Here is a 19,451-nt window from a genome sequence, read left to right on the forward strand (position 1 = left end):
ATAGAGAAATGTTGGAGTCGCATTAACTGTGTGTATGTTTATTGAATAAGGATATTAATCTCCAGGTAGTAGCTGTCCTTCCATTTAGATGGCACAGGAACTCTGTGAAAGGCCCACGCTGATCCATTTTATTCCATCATAACGGCACTGGAACTCTGTGGAGGGCCCACACAGAAAAGCTGGAGAGAAGGCCTGTTTCGGTCATGAGGTTCCAGTTTAGGGCCCTTTGCAACTTGGGCCCTTGCCTCTTGGAGGTGGCATGGCTTTGGAGGGCCGACCACTGCGGCCTCGTCCTCGTGCTGGACTGCTGCGGGGGGTTGACACCAGTGAGGAGGACTCAGACGTCGGGTAGGGCATGCTCTCCAGGATCTGGCTCATTATGTTGGTCAGGGTGCAGATGGAGGCAGTTATGCTGTTCGCATCCTGGGACCTAGCAGCAATCCCATGCTGCAGGATCTGGTTCTGCCTTTGCATTACCCGGCGCAGGCTTCGGATTTCCACTCGCAAGAGCCGGTCTTGCGAGGATGTCATGGGCTCATCCAGCTGCAAGGGGTGATGGTGGGGGTGGTGCTGGAGGTGAATGTGTCAGTGCTGGCTGGCTCAGTGGGGTAGATAGGCCATGAGGCCTCAATACTAGCATCCCGTCACTGCTTGCAGAGTGTGCAGGGGTGCTGGTTCTTGCTCTCCAGCCTGCTGTGTCCTGCATGAAAGTGTCGAGATCCAGGGACACATTAAGCCCTGTGAATGGTGGGGAATCCTGTGTGGTAATCAGCTCCTCCTGCTCCACCTGTGTCTCAGCATCCAGCAGTAAGGGACGCTGCATTACAGAGATGGCCTGGCTCACACCTGCCCCTTGCCAGCTGGGACCCGGACGTTCCTGAAGGCGAGCTGTGGAAACAGAAAAGAAATAGAAAAACATCATAAGTATATATGGCGTAACAAGCTTTCAAGCATTTTGCCATCAGAGGAGCACTTCGTGGGATAAGAAAGTGATCGTCTAATGCCAATATCTGTGTGGGTTTCACTACTGTGTTTGGGTCATTCCTTGTGAGTGGCAAAAACACATAGTGTGTGACACAGTAGGTATGTAGCAGTTGCTGGGTGGGCCTTTATGGCTCATGAGAACTTACCAGCTGCGACGTGTGAGGTGTCCAGCCGTGGCTCCAGGCCTTCAAAAACGTCCGGTCCCAGACACTCCAGCAACCTCTGCTCCCTGTGGGTGATGACGTTAGGACAAGGTGCCCCTCCACCTGTCTGCTGCTGGTACTCGCTGCGTACGGCAACTTTTGATTTCAGCTGGGCCTTGACATCCCAATATCGGTGCGATACCTGCTCCCATGTTCGTGGTATGCCACTGTGCCGACTGATGTTGTCAACTATTCCTTTCCATAGCTGGACTTTAGCTGCCTTGCTCGTCTTCGCTGCTCTGTTGCCAAACAGGTATGCATACTGTTCCAGCACACCAGCAACCAGCAGCTCCTTCTCCTCACAGCTAAAGTGAATAGCCCGCAGTCTCTGGCTGCCTGCCTGAGGGGGGTGCCACTTCCAGTCCCGGAGGGAAGTCTTCCTTGCCCTCACTTTCTGTCCCGCTCTCATCTCCCCTCCCTTCATCCTCCCCCCCCCCCCCAACTCATCCTGCCCTGGCCTATCCCTTCCCCTCTGTCTTGTCTCTCGAACTTCTTGTGCTCCTCCCACCACTCTTTCCTGACTAACCCCTTCCCCTTTCCCTCCTGCCTGTCCCTGCTGCTAGCCCTGTCCCTACTTCTACTCCTAGTTCTCATTCCCTTGCCACTCCTCTCCGCCTCCTCCCAATCCCTCTCACTCCTCCTCCCTCTACTATCCTCACTCCTCTTCTCGCCTCTCTTTCCACTCCTGTCACGTTCAATTCTCTCCCACAACTCCTCTACTCCGCTCTCCCATGACTCCTCCACACAAATAGACAAACAAGGCAAACAAAACTAGCACTCCAACAAATATGACACAAGACAAAAGTTTCAGGGGCACAAAGGAAAACAAAGAGACAGCACAACTCACTCAGTAGTCGATCAACAGCTAGCTCCTTTCTCTCCGATAAACTCCGCTCCTCTCCTACATCTCCAACCACTAACACACCCTCAAAGGGGAAGGTCCAGGAACAGGAAGTGTGCTTTTTATACTGGAAACATTATTGCTAAACGCGTTGACATTTTTGCAAATGGCGAAAGCACTTTCCAATATGCGAAGGCACTTCGTTAATGGCGAAGTGACTTCGCAAAAAGAAAATCCCTTTGCAAATAGTGAAGTGCTTTCGCCATTTGCAATGTCACTTCGCAAATTGCGAACATAAACGCCCATTTTTTTTATCACATGCGTTATTGCTGCAATATTTAGTGCATTTTGATAAATCCAGGCCATTGTGTAACTATAGCATGGGTTATTTTTCCCTATATGCAACTCCTTGCACTTGTCCACATTAAATTTCATCTGCCATTTGGATGCCCAATCTTCCAGTCTAGCAAGGTCCTCCTACATGACCTACAATGTATCACAATCTGCTTGTGATTTAACTACTCTGAAAAATTAGTGTCATTTGCAAATTTGATTACCTCACTCACTGTATTCCTTTCCAGGTCATTTATAAATATATTGAAAAGCATCATTCCAAGTACAGATCCCTGAGGCACTCCACTGTTTACCTTTTTCCACTGAGAAAATTGACCTTTCAATCCTACTCTCTGTTTCCTGTCTTTTAACCAGTTTGTAAATCATGAAAGGACATCGCCTCCTACCCTATTACTTTTACTTTTCTTAGAAGCCTCTCATGAGGGACTTTGTTAAACGCCTTCTGAAAATCCAAATACACTACATCTACTGGTTCACGTTTATCCACATGTTTATTAACCCCTTTAAAAAAAATGTAGCAGATTTGTGAGGCAAGACTTCCCTTGGTAAATCCATGCTGGCTGTGTTCCATTAAACCATCTCATTTTATATATTCTGTGATTTTGTTCTTTAGAATAATTTCTACTGTTTCCTGGCACTGAACAAGACAAAACACAAAGAGAGAGTGGAGTAGAAAGCACACACATTTAGGAAATAGCAACAAAATAATGTGCGGCAAATAATTATACTGAGCAATAACAGTTTAACAAAACAAAATGATTTTTTATTTGGTTGTGCACACATCGATTGTGCACAATGTTAAATACCACAATAGACAAATGTATATAATTGGAAGACCCCGACATGGCCGTGTTTCGCGTCAGGCTGCATCAGGGGGACCAGAGTTTTCAAAATCTGTAATCAAAAAGACATCATTCAGTTATTGTGCAGTTTGGCAGACACAAAGGTACAAAAATAGATATCAATTCAGGGAGGAGGAACCAGGACACAGAAACTAGATGGTGATTAGTGAAACAATCCCCCTCCCACTTTTCCTTCCGTCCTCCCTTCTTCTCTTCTCCCATTCCCTTCCCCCCTTCCTTTTTCCCCTTCCCCCTACCCTCGTTCTTCTCTCCCCCTTTTCCCCCTTGCTCTTTTTCTCCCCCTTCCCTTCCCCCTTCTTCCCCATCCTCTCTCTGTTCTTCCTTTCCTCCCCCCCCTCCCCCTCCCCCTTTTCCCTTCCTCTTTTTTCCCCCTCCCCCCCCTTTTTTCTTCGTTATTTCAATTTATCCCTATTTTGTTCCTCTGACATTCTTGGTGTTAAGCATTGCTTTTACAAGTTGGTAAGAACATTACATTTTCTCTCCACTCAGTTATTTGCATCCTGTCAACCATTATCACATGACCTTTATCCCACGCGGCTTTTACCCCGTGCCTGCCCATTAAAAATGCCTATCCTTCAGTGAGTCACCCTGGGACATCGTGACCAAAAGTTCACAGCATTCACTTGTAAGTTCGTTTTCTACAGGCTTAACATACATCTAAGTAACAGGTCAATACAGTAAAGTGCGGCCGCGGTTACTCTAAGAACATAAGAACATAAGAAATTGCCATGCTGGGACAGACCAAGGGTCCATCAAGCCCAGCATCCTGTTTCCAACAGAGGCCAAAAACCAGGCCACAAGAACCTGGCAATTACCCAAACACTAAGAAGAACCCATGCTACTGATGCAATTAATAGCAGTGGCTATTCCCTAAGTATAATTGATTAATAGCCATTAATGGACTTCTCCTCCAAGAACTTATCCAAATCTTTTTTGAACCCAGCTACACTAACTGCACTAACTACCTTCTCTGGCAACAAATTCCAGAGCTTTATTGTGCGTTGAGTGAAAAAGAATTTTCTCCGATTAGTCTTAAATGTGTTACTTGCTAACTTCATGGAATGCCCCCTACTCCTTCTATTATTCGAAAGTGTAAATAACCGAGTCACATCTACTCGTTCAAGACCTCTCATGATCTTAAAGACCTCTATCATATCCCCCCTCAGCCGTCTCTTCTCCAAGCTGAACAGCCCTAACCTCTTCAGCCTTTCCTCATAGGGGAGCTGTTCCATCCCCTTTATCATTTTGGTTGCCCTTCTCTGTACCTTCTCCATCGCAACTATATCTTTTTTGAGATGCAGCGACCAGAATTGTACACAGTATTCAAGGTGCGGTCTCACCATGGAGCGATACAGAGGCATTATGACATTTTCCGTTCTATTAACCATTCCCTTCCTAATAATTCCTAACATTCTATTTGCTTTTTTGACTGCTGCAGCACACTGAGCCGACGATTTTAAAGTATTATCCACTATGATGCCTAGATCTTTTTCCTGGGTGGTAGCTCCTAACATGGAACCTAACATCGTGTAACTACAGCAAGGGTTATTTTTCCCTATGTGCATCACCTTGCACTTGTCCACATTAAATTTCATCTGCCATTTGAATGCCCAATCTTCCAGTCTTGCAAGGTCCTCCTGTAATGTATCACAGTCTGCCTGTGATTTAACTACTCTGAATAATTTTGTATCATCCGCAAATTTGATAACCTCACTCGTCGTATTCCTTTCCAGATCATTTATATATATATTGAAAAGCACCGGTCCCAATACAGATCCCTGAGGTACTCCACTGTTTACCCTTTTCCACTGAGAATATTGACCATTTAATCCTACTCTCTGTTTCCTGTCTTTTAACCAGTTTGTAATCCATGAAAGGACATCGCCTCCTATCCCATGACTTTTTAGTTTTCGTAGAAGCCTCTCATGAGGGACTTTGTCAAACGCCTTCTGAAAATCCAAATACACTACATCTACCGGTTCACCTTTATCCACATGTTTATTAACCCCTTCAAAAAAATGAAGCAGATTTGTTAGGCAAGACTTCCCTTGGGTAAATCCATGTTGACTGTGTCCCATTAAATCATGTCTTTCTATATGCTCTACAATTTTGATCTTGAGAATAGTTTCCACTATTTTTCCCGGCACTGAAGTCAGGCTCACTGGTCTATAATTACCCGGATCGCCCCTGTAGCCTTTTTTAAATATTGGGGTTACATTGGCCACCCTCCAGTCTTCAGGTACAATGGATGATTTTAATGATAGGTTACAAATTTTAACTAATAGATCAGAAATTTCATTTTTGAGTTCCTTCAGAACCCTAGGATGCATACCATCCAGTCCAGGTGATTTGCTACTCTTTAGTTTGTCAATCTGGCCTACTACATCTTCCAGGTTCACAGTGATTTCATTCAGTTCGTCTGAGTCATCACCCCTGAAAACCGTCTCCGGAACTGGTATCTCCCCAACATCCTCATTAGTAAACACGGAGGCAAAGAATTCATTTAGTCTTTCTGCAATGGCCTTGTCTTCCCTAAGAGCCCCTTTAACCCCTCTGTCATCTAATGGTCCAACCGACTCCCTCACAGGTTTCTTGCTTTGGATATATTTAAAAAAGTTTTTATTATGAGTTTTTGCCTCTATGGCCAACTTCATTTCAAATTCTCTCTTTGCCTGTCTTATCAATGTTTTACACTTACCTTGACAATGCTTATGTTTTATCCTATTTTCTTCAGATGGATCCTTCTTCCAATTTTTGAAGGATGTTTTTTTGGCTAAAATAGCCTCTTTCACCTCACCTTTTAACCACCTTTTAACCATGACGGTAATCTGTTTCTAACCCGCCTTCTACTCACAATTTGGCTGCGTTAGTCCATCCCGCGATTCACTATCCCCTTTAACCCATTCTTACCGCCTCTTTAAATCAACGAGTAACCCCTTCCGCCCGCGGCATGTATATGAGATGTAAACGATCGGATTAGCTATTTCCCCCCTTCTCTAAAAACCTAAAATCCTCTCCTCCCGAAGCGACTGGACATGTAAAATATTGAAAACCTAAAATCCTCTCCTCCCGAAGCGACTCGACATGTAAAATATGTGAATAAGTGTAACCAACTTACTTTTTGTTTCTTTTTCAGCCCTTTCTGCCCTTTCAGCCTTCTCTGCCGTCCTCCAGAGGGGCAGCCGGCGGGGGCAGCCGGTGGCGAAAGCGGCTTCCAGCGGCCCCCGCTGGCGAAGACGGATGAACACATGCCCGCAGTGCACGGGCGCTCAAGCCAATGAAAGCACATGGACGGGCATGCGTGACGTACGCCTTGACGTCACGCACGTGCGTTCATGTGCTTTCATTGGCTTGAGCGCCTGTCAATTTGGACGCTCTAGCCAGCGAAGCGCATGACATCACGGCGTACGCTTCGCTCGCTCTAGCCAGCGAAGCGTACGCCGTGACGTCGTGCGCTTTGCTGGCTCTAGCCATTGGCTTGAGCGCCCAAATTGACAGGCACTCAAGCCAATGAAAGCACATGAACGCGCGTGCGTGACGTCACGGCGTACGTCACGCACGCCCGTCCATGTGCTTTCATTGGCTTGAGCGCCCGTGCACAACGGGCGTGCGTTCGTCCGTCTTCGCCAGCGGGGGCCACTGGAAGTCGCTTTCGCCGCCGGCTGCCTTCTCCGGAGGATGGCAGAGAAGGCTGAAAGGGCTGAAAAAGAAACAAAAAGTAAGTTGGCTACACTTATTCACATATTTAACATGTCGAGTCGCTTCGGGAGGAGGGGGTTTTAGGTTTTTAGCTTTTCTTTGGTTAAAGTTGGGATCCACTTCCTGGTGCCTGTCATTTCAAATGTCATTTGAAATGACAGGTACCAGTGCACCCAGGATACTGTATAGGCGCTGTATAAAGTGCCTATACAGTAAAATGGATTGCGCGGGCCTAACGCTTCACGGACGCTTCTTGGACGCGGCTTGCATTTGCAAGCTATTTAAATACAGTGTCGAGCGGTAGGTGAGCCGGACTATGCATGTGGGAAACGCAGGTGCGCCCGGCACTAACGCATCTCTTCCTACCGCTCCTTACTGTATCGGCCTGTAAGTTTGCACGGTGATTTTTCTGTTCTTTTCTGTGTTAATTTATAGTTACAGATTCATAGACCTCCCGGTCCGTTCAAGTTATCTCACTGAAAATTTCCCCGGGTTAATCCTTGCGGTCATATCCCGCCAGTTAAACATGAGAAAATCTTCAAATCTCTAAGGTAATTTTTCAAAATTCTTGATCCTAGCTCCCCATACCATTTTATATCTTTTTGATCCCCCTGGTTTGTTTATATATCAAGTATTAAATCACCACTCAATTACATTTAGCCACACGACCTGCTCTTCTCGCGGTCTTTTTTCTTTTTTATTCTATGCCAACCCTTCAGCATTTTGCCTTGGGACACCACGGATTCACCCGTAAGTCTTACATTAAGTTTGGTGAACATGGTTATCTTTTATCATCTTTCAGCTACAGTATTGGAGACCTCCTGGTCCGGTTCACAGTTGCTTTAAGTATATTTTGTCCCGCGATGGTCCCAGCGATGGCACTCTTCCGGTTGTGCAGAATGATTTATACATGAGAAAGTCCCTGTGGACTTCAAATCTCTAAGGTATTCTCTTTAGAATCTTTGGTTCAGTTCTTTTTAAGCCTTGTTATACCCATGACACCTCTGAGATTTTGTTTTGTCACAGTGTTTCCGATTTCTTCAACACTTTGGTGTTACAATCACTGCCGCGTTCTTGTCTTCCTGAATTCTCGTTTTGAGCTGCTATCTACCATTAAGGTACTGCACACCCGGTTCCTTAGGTTACTGATTTGTTACTTTTGACTGTCCCGACATTAACTAACCTGCCCCGTGCTATTATTTTCTTTTTCAGTATTCAGCAGACAACTGTCCGCTCTTCTAAAACTCAAGTAAGTCCTTAGTTTCTTCTGTTATGATAGTTTCCCTATGTAGTCATTTTTTCCATATTTAGTTTCCCCTTTCCCTTCCCTCCCCTCCCCCCTTCCCTCCCTGCTCTCCCTCCCCCTCCTTTCTCCCCCTCCCCCTCTCTTCCCTTCCCTCCTCCATCTCTCTCCCCCTCCCTTTCCCCCCCTCCCCTTCCCCTTCCCCTCCCTCTCTTCTCTTTTATTTTTATTTTATTTTGTCTACCTGCTTTATTGTTTCACTAATCACCATCTAGCTTCTGTGTCCTGGTTCCTCCTCCCTTAATTGATATCTATTTTTGTACCTTTGTGTCCACCAAACTGCACAATAACTGAATGATGTCTTTTTGATTACAGGTTTTGAAAACTCTGGTTCCCCTGACGCAGCCTGTTGCGAAACACGGCCGTGCACAATCGATGTGTGCACAAACAAAATAAAAAATCATTTTGTTTTGTTAAACTGTTATTGCTCAGTATAATTATTTGCCGCACATTATTTTGTTGCTACTGTACAAGACAAGACAGCTGTGCTAATGACTCTTCCATGTGTTGCAGGGAGCAGGGCTACTTTAAGAGACAAGGTTCAGGGAAGAGGCCCCTCCCCTAAGGACAGCCCTGTATTTTTTCTAGAAAAAATAAAGCACTGCTTTCAGGTATATAAATTCAGGAGCTACAGCAGACTGCACACTTTATTTTAATATTCATCATGGCCAATCACTATTTTCTTGGTGTTCTGCTTTTGGCTTTGCTTTTCATTTGTTCTGCTGAAAATCCAGAGTCTACTGCAGACAATGGCTACCCACCACTTTGGGACCTGGTCCCTGAATCGCTTGAACATTTTACAATGGAGAACAAAGTTGTCATGGACCCTTGGAGGTATTTTGACAGAATGGCCATGTATCGAATTCTACTTGCCAGTACAACTAAATATTTCTCTATCTTAGGATCAAATAATTCTGGTAATATACTTTGGGGATTGGCTTTGCAACACGGCTGGCAGTTTCATACAGGTAGGAGATGGAACATCATTTTTACAAATGTTGCTGGGAGAGAATTCGTAGATTTAGTTTTCATAAGCAGCTAGACAAGGACTTAGAATCGATTGAGAAGAATATATGTGTATTTATTAAACTTGTATTGCTCTAATAGATGTAGAGATGGTAGAGACCTCATTTAAATGTATCCCATAAATGGAATACATCTTAAATTTATTTAAGTTTCAAGTACATTATCTCAAATGTATTTGAAGCTCAAATGGACGGGAATTTCAGACTCATGGATGGGAATGAGGACAGTGCTCTGCCCATGCCAACCCAATTGTAACACCTGAAAAATATCGAACAATATTAAGAACCATCGGAGTTAAATGTAAGCAAATAAAGGACTTTATTGTTAAGGGTTTGCCACAAAGAAATAACACAGCAATTGTAAAAATACCTTTGAAGCAGATAAACCCTGCTGGTATGTAAGCAGCAGGAGAGGAGGGAGGGGGTGTGCAGTAAAAGCTGAATGAGCCTTCTTCCTAAGGAAGACTCTGCCTACAAATTCTATTCAATGAACATTTACTAAGTGCTTAATTGTAAAGATTTTGTGCAGATGTGAAGCAGGAGGTGCAACCTTTGCATTTTCTTATGTAAAACTTTCCTTTAAAAAACAAAACAAAACTGAACAGTTTTTCTGAATAGTGAAATAAACTTTAACACAGAAAATGGAACTCTGTGAAGAACATAAATAAAACAAAATGTTCAGGACTTATTGCAAAAGGAAATCACAGAGCCACTCAGCTAAAGGGGAGAGGGTCTGTGGCGCATTGCCATCTTCTTACCAAGGAGTTCTGCCAGCTGTGCTCCACTCAATGTTACACTCGTAGTCGTTTGTTCTCCTAATTTAATTCATTTAACAAGGAACTTCTATGAGCAGCTGGGAAGTCTCTCTAACACATCATTGGATAGGATTTTACTACCAACTCAGCTGCTCCTTTAGCTGAATGGTAATTCCCAGGCATGGAGCCAGACAGTTGCACAATCAAATCCCAGGATCTCTGGATTATAGACCGAGGCACTCATCGGATAATAGCTCCGCCAGTTCAGCATTTTTTAAACTGGCCTTGAGTTCACTGACAGAGCTTCAGTGAGAGCTGAATTTTCACACTCGGAAACAGATCAGTTCTTGAAATGTTTAAGGAGGCCCAGCCTCTCAAGGCAAGGGCCTCATAACTGGGCAGACGTGCTGGAGCCAGCGCCGGGGGAGGGGGGGAGAAGGAGGGGGAACGGGCGGCCTATGTGGCGCCCTGACTAGGTGGGGGATGGGCGGCCAATGGGGTACCGTGGCCGGTTCAAATCCCGACCAGGAGCCAACGAGACAAGAAGGTGGCGTCTCAGAGCTCAGGTACATTAGGGGGTAGGTCAGGGAGGGATGGCACATTCGCCGACCGGAATTGAGAGCAAGCACTGACCTCCAGCTAAGAAGAAACAGTCCTCCACGTGGCGATTGCAACCAGGGAGAAGCAAGCGGATCCCGCACTTCCAGCGAGGGAGAAGCAGCCGTAGGAGAAGCAAGCTGATCCTACAAAGTATCCGCAAGCAGCTTCAGGTACCCCCTTTCTGAGCTTCACCAATTGTCTCTTGCCGAACCACCAGGTAAATTTTCCCTTTTTGTAGTTGATCTGCCCTGCCCCCCCCCCCCCCCCCCCCTGTTTTTCCTCTCCTGGCTACCCCTCCTGTCCTCCTCCTGCTCCCTTTCCCTGGTCTCTGTCCTCCTTTCCCGCCCCTGCGTTTCTCCCCCTTTCCCTTCCCTTATGGTCCGGAGGTATGGTGCTTTCCTCCTCCAGCCTCATATTAACTCTCCCTGTTTTGATCTCCCCTGCCTCCTATTTCCTCCTGGCTTCCCATCCTGTCCTCCTCCTGCTCCCTTTCCCCAGTATCCATCCACCCTTCCCGTCCCTGTGTTTCTCCCCTCCTCCCTTTCCTTTTCCTTCCCCATGGTCTGGAGGCATGTTGCTTCCCTCCCCCTACCACCCTTTAACTCCCCCTGCTCACTCGGGGCTTAACGGGCCCCCCCCCCACCTGCACTTCCCGGCGATGAAACTGGCCCTGCGGTGCCCGGCCCCGGCGCACGCCCCCTGCCCCACACCCTTCCGCCTGCCCCCCCCCATCGACATATTCGGCCACCTGGCGCTGCCCCCCCTTTTCCCCCCCTGCTCCTGCCTAATTTCTTAGCTTTCTCCCTCCATTACCCCAAGCTCCGTCGGTGAGCTAATTTGCCTGGCAGCACCATGGTTCTCCCCTTTCCCTCCGGCCTCCTGCCCTGCCAGATGGTTGCGCCCCAGCTCCCCATGCGGGCCCTCGTGCAGCTGGCCACACCCCCAGTGAGATTTGGCGCCACCGGCCACGTCCCCTGCGAGATTTGGCGCCGCTGGCCACGCCCCCCGCAAGATTTCACCGATCCCCCCAGGTCACCCCCCTCCCCCACCGGTTCCTTTCAGCCCGCAGGCCTTTTTTAACCTGCTGGGATTGCCCCGCCCCTTATATATCCCTTCCCTGTGGCGGCGAACGATCCCTCCTGTCAGCTCCATGACTCACCCCGCCCTGCCATGCTGGCCTCCCCAGCTGCCCATGCGGCCTATGGCTCCGCCCACCTCGTGAGATTTCGCGCCGCCGGCCGCACAGGATTTTACCGACCCCCCGCAGGTGCCCCTACCCAACACCCCTTGCGGCCTCCGACGCCGCCCCCCCTTTCCAGGCCACGTGATCAGTGAGACATTGCCGCACCCCCAGAGCCCGCAGTCCCCCCCTTTTTTCCTGCCGGCGGTGGCGAGCTTATTCTCCCAGCTGCGCACAGGCTCGATGCCCTCCTGCCCTCCCTGAGCAGGCTCCTCTTCAGCAGCCCATGCGGCCGCCTGGTGCCACCCTCCCCTCATTCCGCCCCCCTAGGCCACTGATCAGTTCTTTCCCCCCACCCCCCCACGAGTTTTGGCCCCGCTGGCCACCCCTTCCCTGCAATACCCCGCCGACCCCCCACCCACCTGGCCGCCCCCCCCCCCCCCCCGCACCGCCAGCAGCCCACTAAGCAGACCGGAGCTTTTCTGCGCCCATCCACCCCCAGCGAATATTCCCGGAGCAGCCCTGGCCCGGACCTCTCCCCCCCCCCCCCCTTATCATCACCCCCCTCGCCTTATTCCCAGCAGCTCACGCAGCCCCTTCCCCAGTTGCCCCATTCCCGCGAGAATTCACCGTCCCCCCCCCCCCTGCCAACTCCCACCGGCGATAGCGAGCAAACCCCCTCCGGCCGCCCCCAGCGGCGGCTTCCAATTTACCTGCTGGCGTGGGACTCGGCACCCACCCCCTGCACCCCCGCCCTCCTTAAATTTGGCAACCCAGCTGCAGGCAGCCCAACATACATTTTAAACAGCTCCAAGTAGGTGTTTTTTAAAATGTCATTTAAGCAAATTGAGAGGGCACACAGGCCCATTAAGTTTATTCCAAGCACGTGGCCCCCGATATCCTGCCACCCCTCCCCCCCCCCACAGGCCACCTAACACTACACCGCCCTCCCCCGCCCCCCCAGGCCTCCGCTGTTTCCCCCGCTGGCCGTTACGTTTCCCAACATTTAACCCCCCCCCCCCAAGCAGTTCCTGCCCCATGAATCATTTTTCTCCTGCTATCGCGGGGCTCAGTCGGAAGCCTCGGCCACCAGCATTGGCCCTCTTCACTGTTTGGTGTTCGGCCCCCCCTGCCACCAGTGAAAGACCCCCCCCCCTACATCTGGCCCGGAAACCCCACGGTCGGGTCTGAAGTGCCCCTCCCCCCCCCCATGCCCTTGCCAAAAAATCCTGCATGGGGTTTTATTTACAACAAGTCAAAAACGTAAACACCACCCCCCAACTCCCCATTTGGACCCCCAAACCCCCCCACACACACACACTTTCCCACGCCGGCCACCCTTCATCCTCAACGCCCAACCACACCCACCTTGCAGGTGGGGGTTTTACCTCCACCAGGTTACCGACTCTTCCACCCCCCCCCCCCCCCCGATTGTGATCTAACCTATTGATATGTTTACACAGCACGTCTGCCATTCGTTCTTCCATGGCCAACAGTTTGGCCGCACCACAACTCGCTATAATAGATCAGGCTCCAGCCAGCAAAAGAGCGAGGAAGAAGCCAAGCAAGCTACAAGAAAACTTCGCTGCTACCCCAGATGACGACAAACGGACAAGAAGCAAGGCTAAGACGCAGAGGAACAAGACGCACAAAGCAGCGTCCAAGCGACGACCACACAGCATCAGCCACTTGGGCTGCTATGTCCCTCAGTAATCCCTTTAGCAAGCATGACCCCTTTGAGCACAGCAGTGCCACAACAAGATTACGCCACAGCGAGCACGGCACTAACGGAAAGCGAGCTGCGACAGGTCACAGAGCAGGCACTGGGGGCAGTGGCGATTCATGGCTCCGACAGGATGAAGTCACTGCTAGCAGGGCTAACTCAAACCGGCAGCCTGTTCCCCTCACAGTATAACGAGGTAACCGTCGGCCCACATCAAAGTGCAGCTGGCAACACCACTATTCCACCACATCACTCTATCATCAACGAGTCAAACCGGCGCTCACAAGAGGGACAGAACTGTGAATACTCTGTTTTAAGTGTGGGCCAGGCTAATGCGCAGGTTCCTCAAAAACAGCTCAGTTACCCGCCACAAACGCTTAATGCGCTGAGCGGTAATGTCAGCGAAGTGTGGCTGGGGACACATGGGGGTAAAATTGATATTTTCTCTGCCATGAAAGCCTTTTTCAATAACTTTACTGGACAGGGTGTTGGGGGCGCAATATCACCAGTCCCCCAAAAAACGCCCAAGCAAGTCGATACATGGGGACTGGGGCATTCAGAGCAAGCCATGGGGGAGGCCTTCCCATTAGCTACAACACAAACCGGGGATGATCCCAGGACAACAGCAGCAGAAACAGCAGAGAGTCAGGTGGGGACCACAGGGCAGGAATACGTAGTAAACGCTGCCACTAAAGTTACCAATGCGACACAATACACATGTACTGTGGGCTCTCTCACCGCGCATGTCTCAGAAGCAATAAAAGCGAAAATATGGCGCAGCGAGTATGTCGACATATTCGAGTTGCTTAGGAGGGACGGGAAAGGAGCCGAGCCAAAGTGCCATGAAGCATGCAAGCTAACAGCTATGGATAAACCCTTCATAGCCAGAACTTTAGCCAATTGGTCGGTGGGTTTTAGAATTTTGTCTAGTATTATAGGGGAAAAACACCCAGAAAAATGTTGCTCCTTTTCACATACCAAGATGTTATTTGCGGTGCATACCGCACGTATGGGGGTACGGCTTGGTTAGAATATGACGAACAATTCAGAAGAAATATGGCAGTGAACCCTAGCTTGGACTGGGATCGCAAGGATATTGATTTGTGGCTCTCAAAAATCACCCTGTACAGACCAGTGCAGGAAGTCATCCCTGGCTTCTCAGGAAACGCATATCAGCCTAATACATGGTCGGCACCTCGCCACCAGACTTTTCCTGGGAGGCCCCGTTTCGTCAGGGGCAGCCCTTTCGGCAAGTGCAGCGGTTCATGCAACCCGCTAGATTTAGGGGTAGCACTCCCATCTGCCGGCTGTACGCCAGTTTTTGCAGATATGCTGGAGCCTGAAAATTCAGACACTCCTGCACTGTATGCGGGGCAGGCCACCCGCAAGCCAAATGTGCAAGGGGCGGTAACATCCAACAGTCAGAGCAGCATTAGATTTGGTAGGGCTCCGACGCCTATCAACCTACATAGTTTGCATAACATACTAAAGGATTATCAGCCCGAAGAGGCAAGGTCGCTTTATGAAGGATTTTCTCAAGGTTTCCACATACCATTCATGGGCCCCAAAACCTCTACAGAGGCTAATAATCTACTATCAGCACAAAGCAAGGAGGAGTCATAGATCAAAAAATTAAAAAAGAATGCTCCATGGGTAGGGTGGAAGGCCCATTCGACGAAAAACCGCTACCCAACTTTAGGATTTCCCCACTGGGGGTAATACCCAAAAAAGAGCCAGGTGAATTCTGAATGATTCATCATTTGTCCTTCCCGGAGGGTGGATCAGTTAATGATTATCTGGACCCTGAAGCATGCTCAGTAGCTTACGCATCCTTTGACCAAGCATTAGACATGGTGAGGCACTGGGGACAAGGAGCATGGTTGGCCAAGGCAGACATCGAATCAGCCTTCCATTTGCTACCAATACACCCAAGCTGTTCTCATTTGTTGGGGTTCCAATATCAGGGGAAATATTACTTCGATAAATGCCTCCTAATGGGCTGCTCTATATCTTGCGCCTACTTTGAGAAGTTCAGCACATTTGTACAATGGGCGGTGGAGCAGGACATCGGGAGAGGAAAAATAATCCACTATTTGGATGATTTTTTGTTCACAGGCCATAGGGACACACAGGGCTTGGGCATGTGCCCAAGCCCTTAAGGCATTCATCAGTAATGCTGACGAGTTAGGTATTCCACTAGCCCACCAAAAAACAGAAGGGCCAGGATTTCCCCACTGGGGGTAATACCCAAAAAAGAGCCAGGTGAATTCTGAATGATTCATCATTTGTCCTTCATCGATGCCCTCCTGCCCTCCCTGAGCAGGCTCCTCTTCAGCAGCCCATGCGGCCGCCTGGTGCCACCCTCCCCTCATTCCGCCCCCCCAGGCCACTGATCAGTTCTTTCCCCCACCCCCCCACGAGTTTTGGCCCCGCTGGCCACCCCTTCCCTGCGATACCCCGCCGACCCCCCACCCACCTGGCCGCCCCCCCCCCCCCCCCCACACCGCCAGCAGCCCACTAAGCAGACCGGAGCTTTTCGGAATAGAAATTGACACACAACAAATGGTCACACGCCTCCCTCCCAAAAAACTAGAAACATTATGTGTGCCACCATCTTGGTCACTGAAAAATCAAGGAAGGTCACTTTGAAACAAAATGCAGTCACTCATCGGTCATCTTAATTTTGCTTGCAAAATCATGCCCATGGGTCGCCCATTCCTTAGAAGACTGTCCCAATCTACATTGGGTATCTGAAAGAGCCATCATTTTATTAGAATCACCCAGGAGCTAAGAGAGGACCTGAGAGTCTGGCAGAAATTCTTGAGGGAGTATAATGGGAGGACAGTATGGAGGGACCCATTAGTGACTAATCGGGAATTACAGCTGTACACTGACGCGGCTGGCAGCGTCGGTTTTGGGGCCTACCTGGCCGGGAGATGGTGTGCAGAGCGGTGCCGTCATAGTGGGAAGCCTTGGGCGTTCTCAGAGATATCACCTTTCTCGAGTTATTCCCCATAGTTGCGGCCATACACATGTGGAGGTCACATTTCCAGAATATGAGAGTGGTTTTCTGGTCCGATAACATGGCGGTGGTACAGGCCATAAACTCTCTCACTGCTCACTCACCCAGGGTCCTTAGGCTACTGCGGGATTTAGTATTGCTCTGCCTGCGCATTTACTTGGTCTTTAAGGCTAAACATGTACCTGGGACGGATAAGAGCATTGCTGATGCACTTTCCTGTTTTCAGTGGTCTCATTTCAGATTCATGGCCCCGGAGGCAGAAGATCAACCATCGCGCATTCCACCATGGATTTGAGAATTGGGGTACCCGGGATTGACTCCATGCTGAGAACAGCTCTGGCAGAGAGTACATGGAGAGCCTATTCAAGGGGATGGAGCTTATTCCAAAATTTTAGTCAATCACATGACACACAGTATCCGGGGCGAATTATAGAGAGAACAGTGACCGAGTTCTTAATCCACCTCAAGAACTCTGGTGTCTCCAGAGCGCAGGCAGGGCAGCACTTAGCTGCCATTGGATTTGTGGCTAAATTGTGGGGCATCGGCGGCATTAGCAGCTCCTTTCTGATTAGAAAGCTTCTGGAGGGTTGGCGGAGACAAGAACTAGCTAGAACAGACAATAGAAGGCCTATCATACCTATGGTGCTGCAAGCCCTGGTGGAGGAGCTCCCTAGGTTAGTTTGGGATGCTTTTGAGGTAAAGCCTTTTCACTAATGTTCTTCGGAGCCTTTAGGAGCAGCGAGCTGATCCCATTGGCAAAAGTGACTACCAGGCCCTCCGATGGAGGTCTCCCGATAGAGAATATAAGGGTAGTTAGGGAGGCGGTGCAGATTTTCATAAGATGAGAAAAAATGACCAACGGGCAATAGGTCGATGGGTTACATTATATCCTGCTCGTATATCTATTTATTTATTGATTTTTTTTTTATACTGATGTCGGTATGTACCTTCACACCAGTTTACAATAACTCCTTAAAATAAAATAAGATACATAAAATTCATATCAACAAAATTTAAGATACACAGGTTTCAAACAAAAACATAATAAATTAACCAATCATGCAGAGTAAAAATTATAATGCTATAAATAAGTAAAAAATAAAATAATCTAATGGAATAAAATAATCCAATTAAAATAATAATGAAATTAAAATATTAAAATAAAATAAAAGAATCCTAACTGGCTTCAATTTGAAATGCTTGAGCATTTCAAATTGAAAGGTTTTCAAAGCTTTCTTAAAAATCTTTAAATGGCTTTGGAGCCTTAATTCGGTTGGTAATGAATTCCAAAGTCCCAGACCAGCCAGTGATAGAGCCCTTTCTCTGACGGATGTGAGTCTAGCAGTGGCAATAGATGGAATGGTAAGGAGCCCTTTGCCCGCTGACCGCAGGTTTCGTTGTGGACTATGAATGCGTATAACTGCATTCATCCAATCTACCTGTTCTGCATAGATTGCTTTGTGAATTAGAGGCCTTATGCCCAGTAAGGGCCATGAGGGAATATCTAATGGTATGCCCACGGGGGAGGGGCCCCTTACTAAAACACCAAGATGGAGCTGCTTTATCGCGTTACCAGTTTATTAGTATACTGTGTAAGGGATTAACAAGGATAGGGGTGGACCCGGGAGATTATCACACCCACTCCTTCAGAATAGGCGCAGCATCGTTTGCTAGCAGCAGTGGTTTCAGCGAGGATCAGATCAAAGCAGTAGGGCGCTGGAAATCAGGTAAATACAAGGCATACATATGGCCCATAAAACAGGTTCCCTAGGAAATACTTAACATGGTGCATCGCAGTCTATCGAGCTCCCCATAACCATTGTTATTCTTATCTATCTTAGACTTCATAGGCGGTCACGAAGGTGATATGGATCCTGGGGCACTCATACGTTTATTGGGCTCACATTAGAGCCATAAAAAAGACCTCAGTGATCAGATGGGCATACCTCAGAGCAAGGCCAGCATATTCTGGCTAGGCAACCGAGGGATGAGGTGGGTCCAACTAATGCCATCCATCCTGCAATACACCATGCAACTTCCATGGCCAGACATTATCATCTTGCATTTGGGAGGTAATGATTTGGTCTCAGTCAAAAACATTGACCTTATAATTGCTATCAAGAAGGATTTGACTACAGTTAAGGCTCTTTGGCCATCCGTGGTATTGGTTTGGTCTCACATTATCCCTCGATTGGTATGGGGAAGTGCGAAGACACATAAAGGCATTGAGAAAAGCAGGCATAAATTAAATAAGGAAGTGGGTACTTGAGTGAGGGCGGTAGGGGGTCACGTCATCAGACCTGATGATATTTCACCTACCTGTGCGGGCATGTATATCTTCATACTCTCCCTGCAAATGTATATGTGGGCATGGATATCTTCATACTCTCCCTGCAAATGGCCACAGCAGCGCTAGCTGAGTAGTGGGGGTAGGAAACAAATAAGGTGTTACTGTTTCCTACTATGGCAGGGCCCTCACCAGTGCATAAGGAGATTTTTCGCTGCATAGGGGGAAGTTTTTGGTGTCGGGGGAAGGGGAAGGGGAGGAGCTGAGCACCAATGACTTTGCATAGGGGGAAAGCTTGGGGATGGCTATACGCAAAGCATGGCGCAGACCGAGATGATGGCCGGTCTGGGGGTGGCCCAATGAAGGCCTGGCATAAACAATAACTGTGGCCCGCAAGGCCAGGGGTGGGAGGAGGCGGAAGAACATTGCACGGAGCGGCAGTAGCCACAGGGGCATTCACGGAGCAGGATGCCAGTGGTGGGTGTTTCACCTTCACGGAGCGGAAGGCTGGAGTGGCATTTATGGAGTGAGATGCCAAGGTCGTACCACCTTCACGGAGCGGAAGGCTGGAGGGCTGCCGCCTCCAACAAATAGAGGGGTGGGTAAGAGCAT

The 19,451-nt window shown here is 48.6% G+C and overlaps 1 protein-coding gene across 1 annotated transcript in view; it reads left to right on the forward strand.

Annotated features, from left to right (window-relative positions):
• The first annotated feature begins 8,911 nt into the window (after positions 1-8,911).
• LOC115088553 (protein LEG1 homolog) overlaps positions 8,912-19,451 on the forward strand; it is a 59,563-nt gene continuing 49,023 nt past the window's right edge. The window contains 1 exon segment of the mRNA XM_029596811.1: positions 8,912-9,215. Within this exon segment, the coding sequence (XP_029452671.1) occupies positions 8,912-9,215 (304 nt within the window).

The sequence above is a fragment of the Rhinatrema bivittatum genome, chromosome 3, assembly GCF_901001135.1.
Source record: "Rhinatrema bivittatum chromosome 3, aRhiBiv1.1, whole genome shotgun sequence".
In the NCBI taxonomy this organism is placed as follows: domain Eukaryota; kingdom Metazoa; phylum Chordata; class Amphibia; order Gymnophiona; family Rhinatrematidae; genus Rhinatrema; species Rhinatrema bivittatum.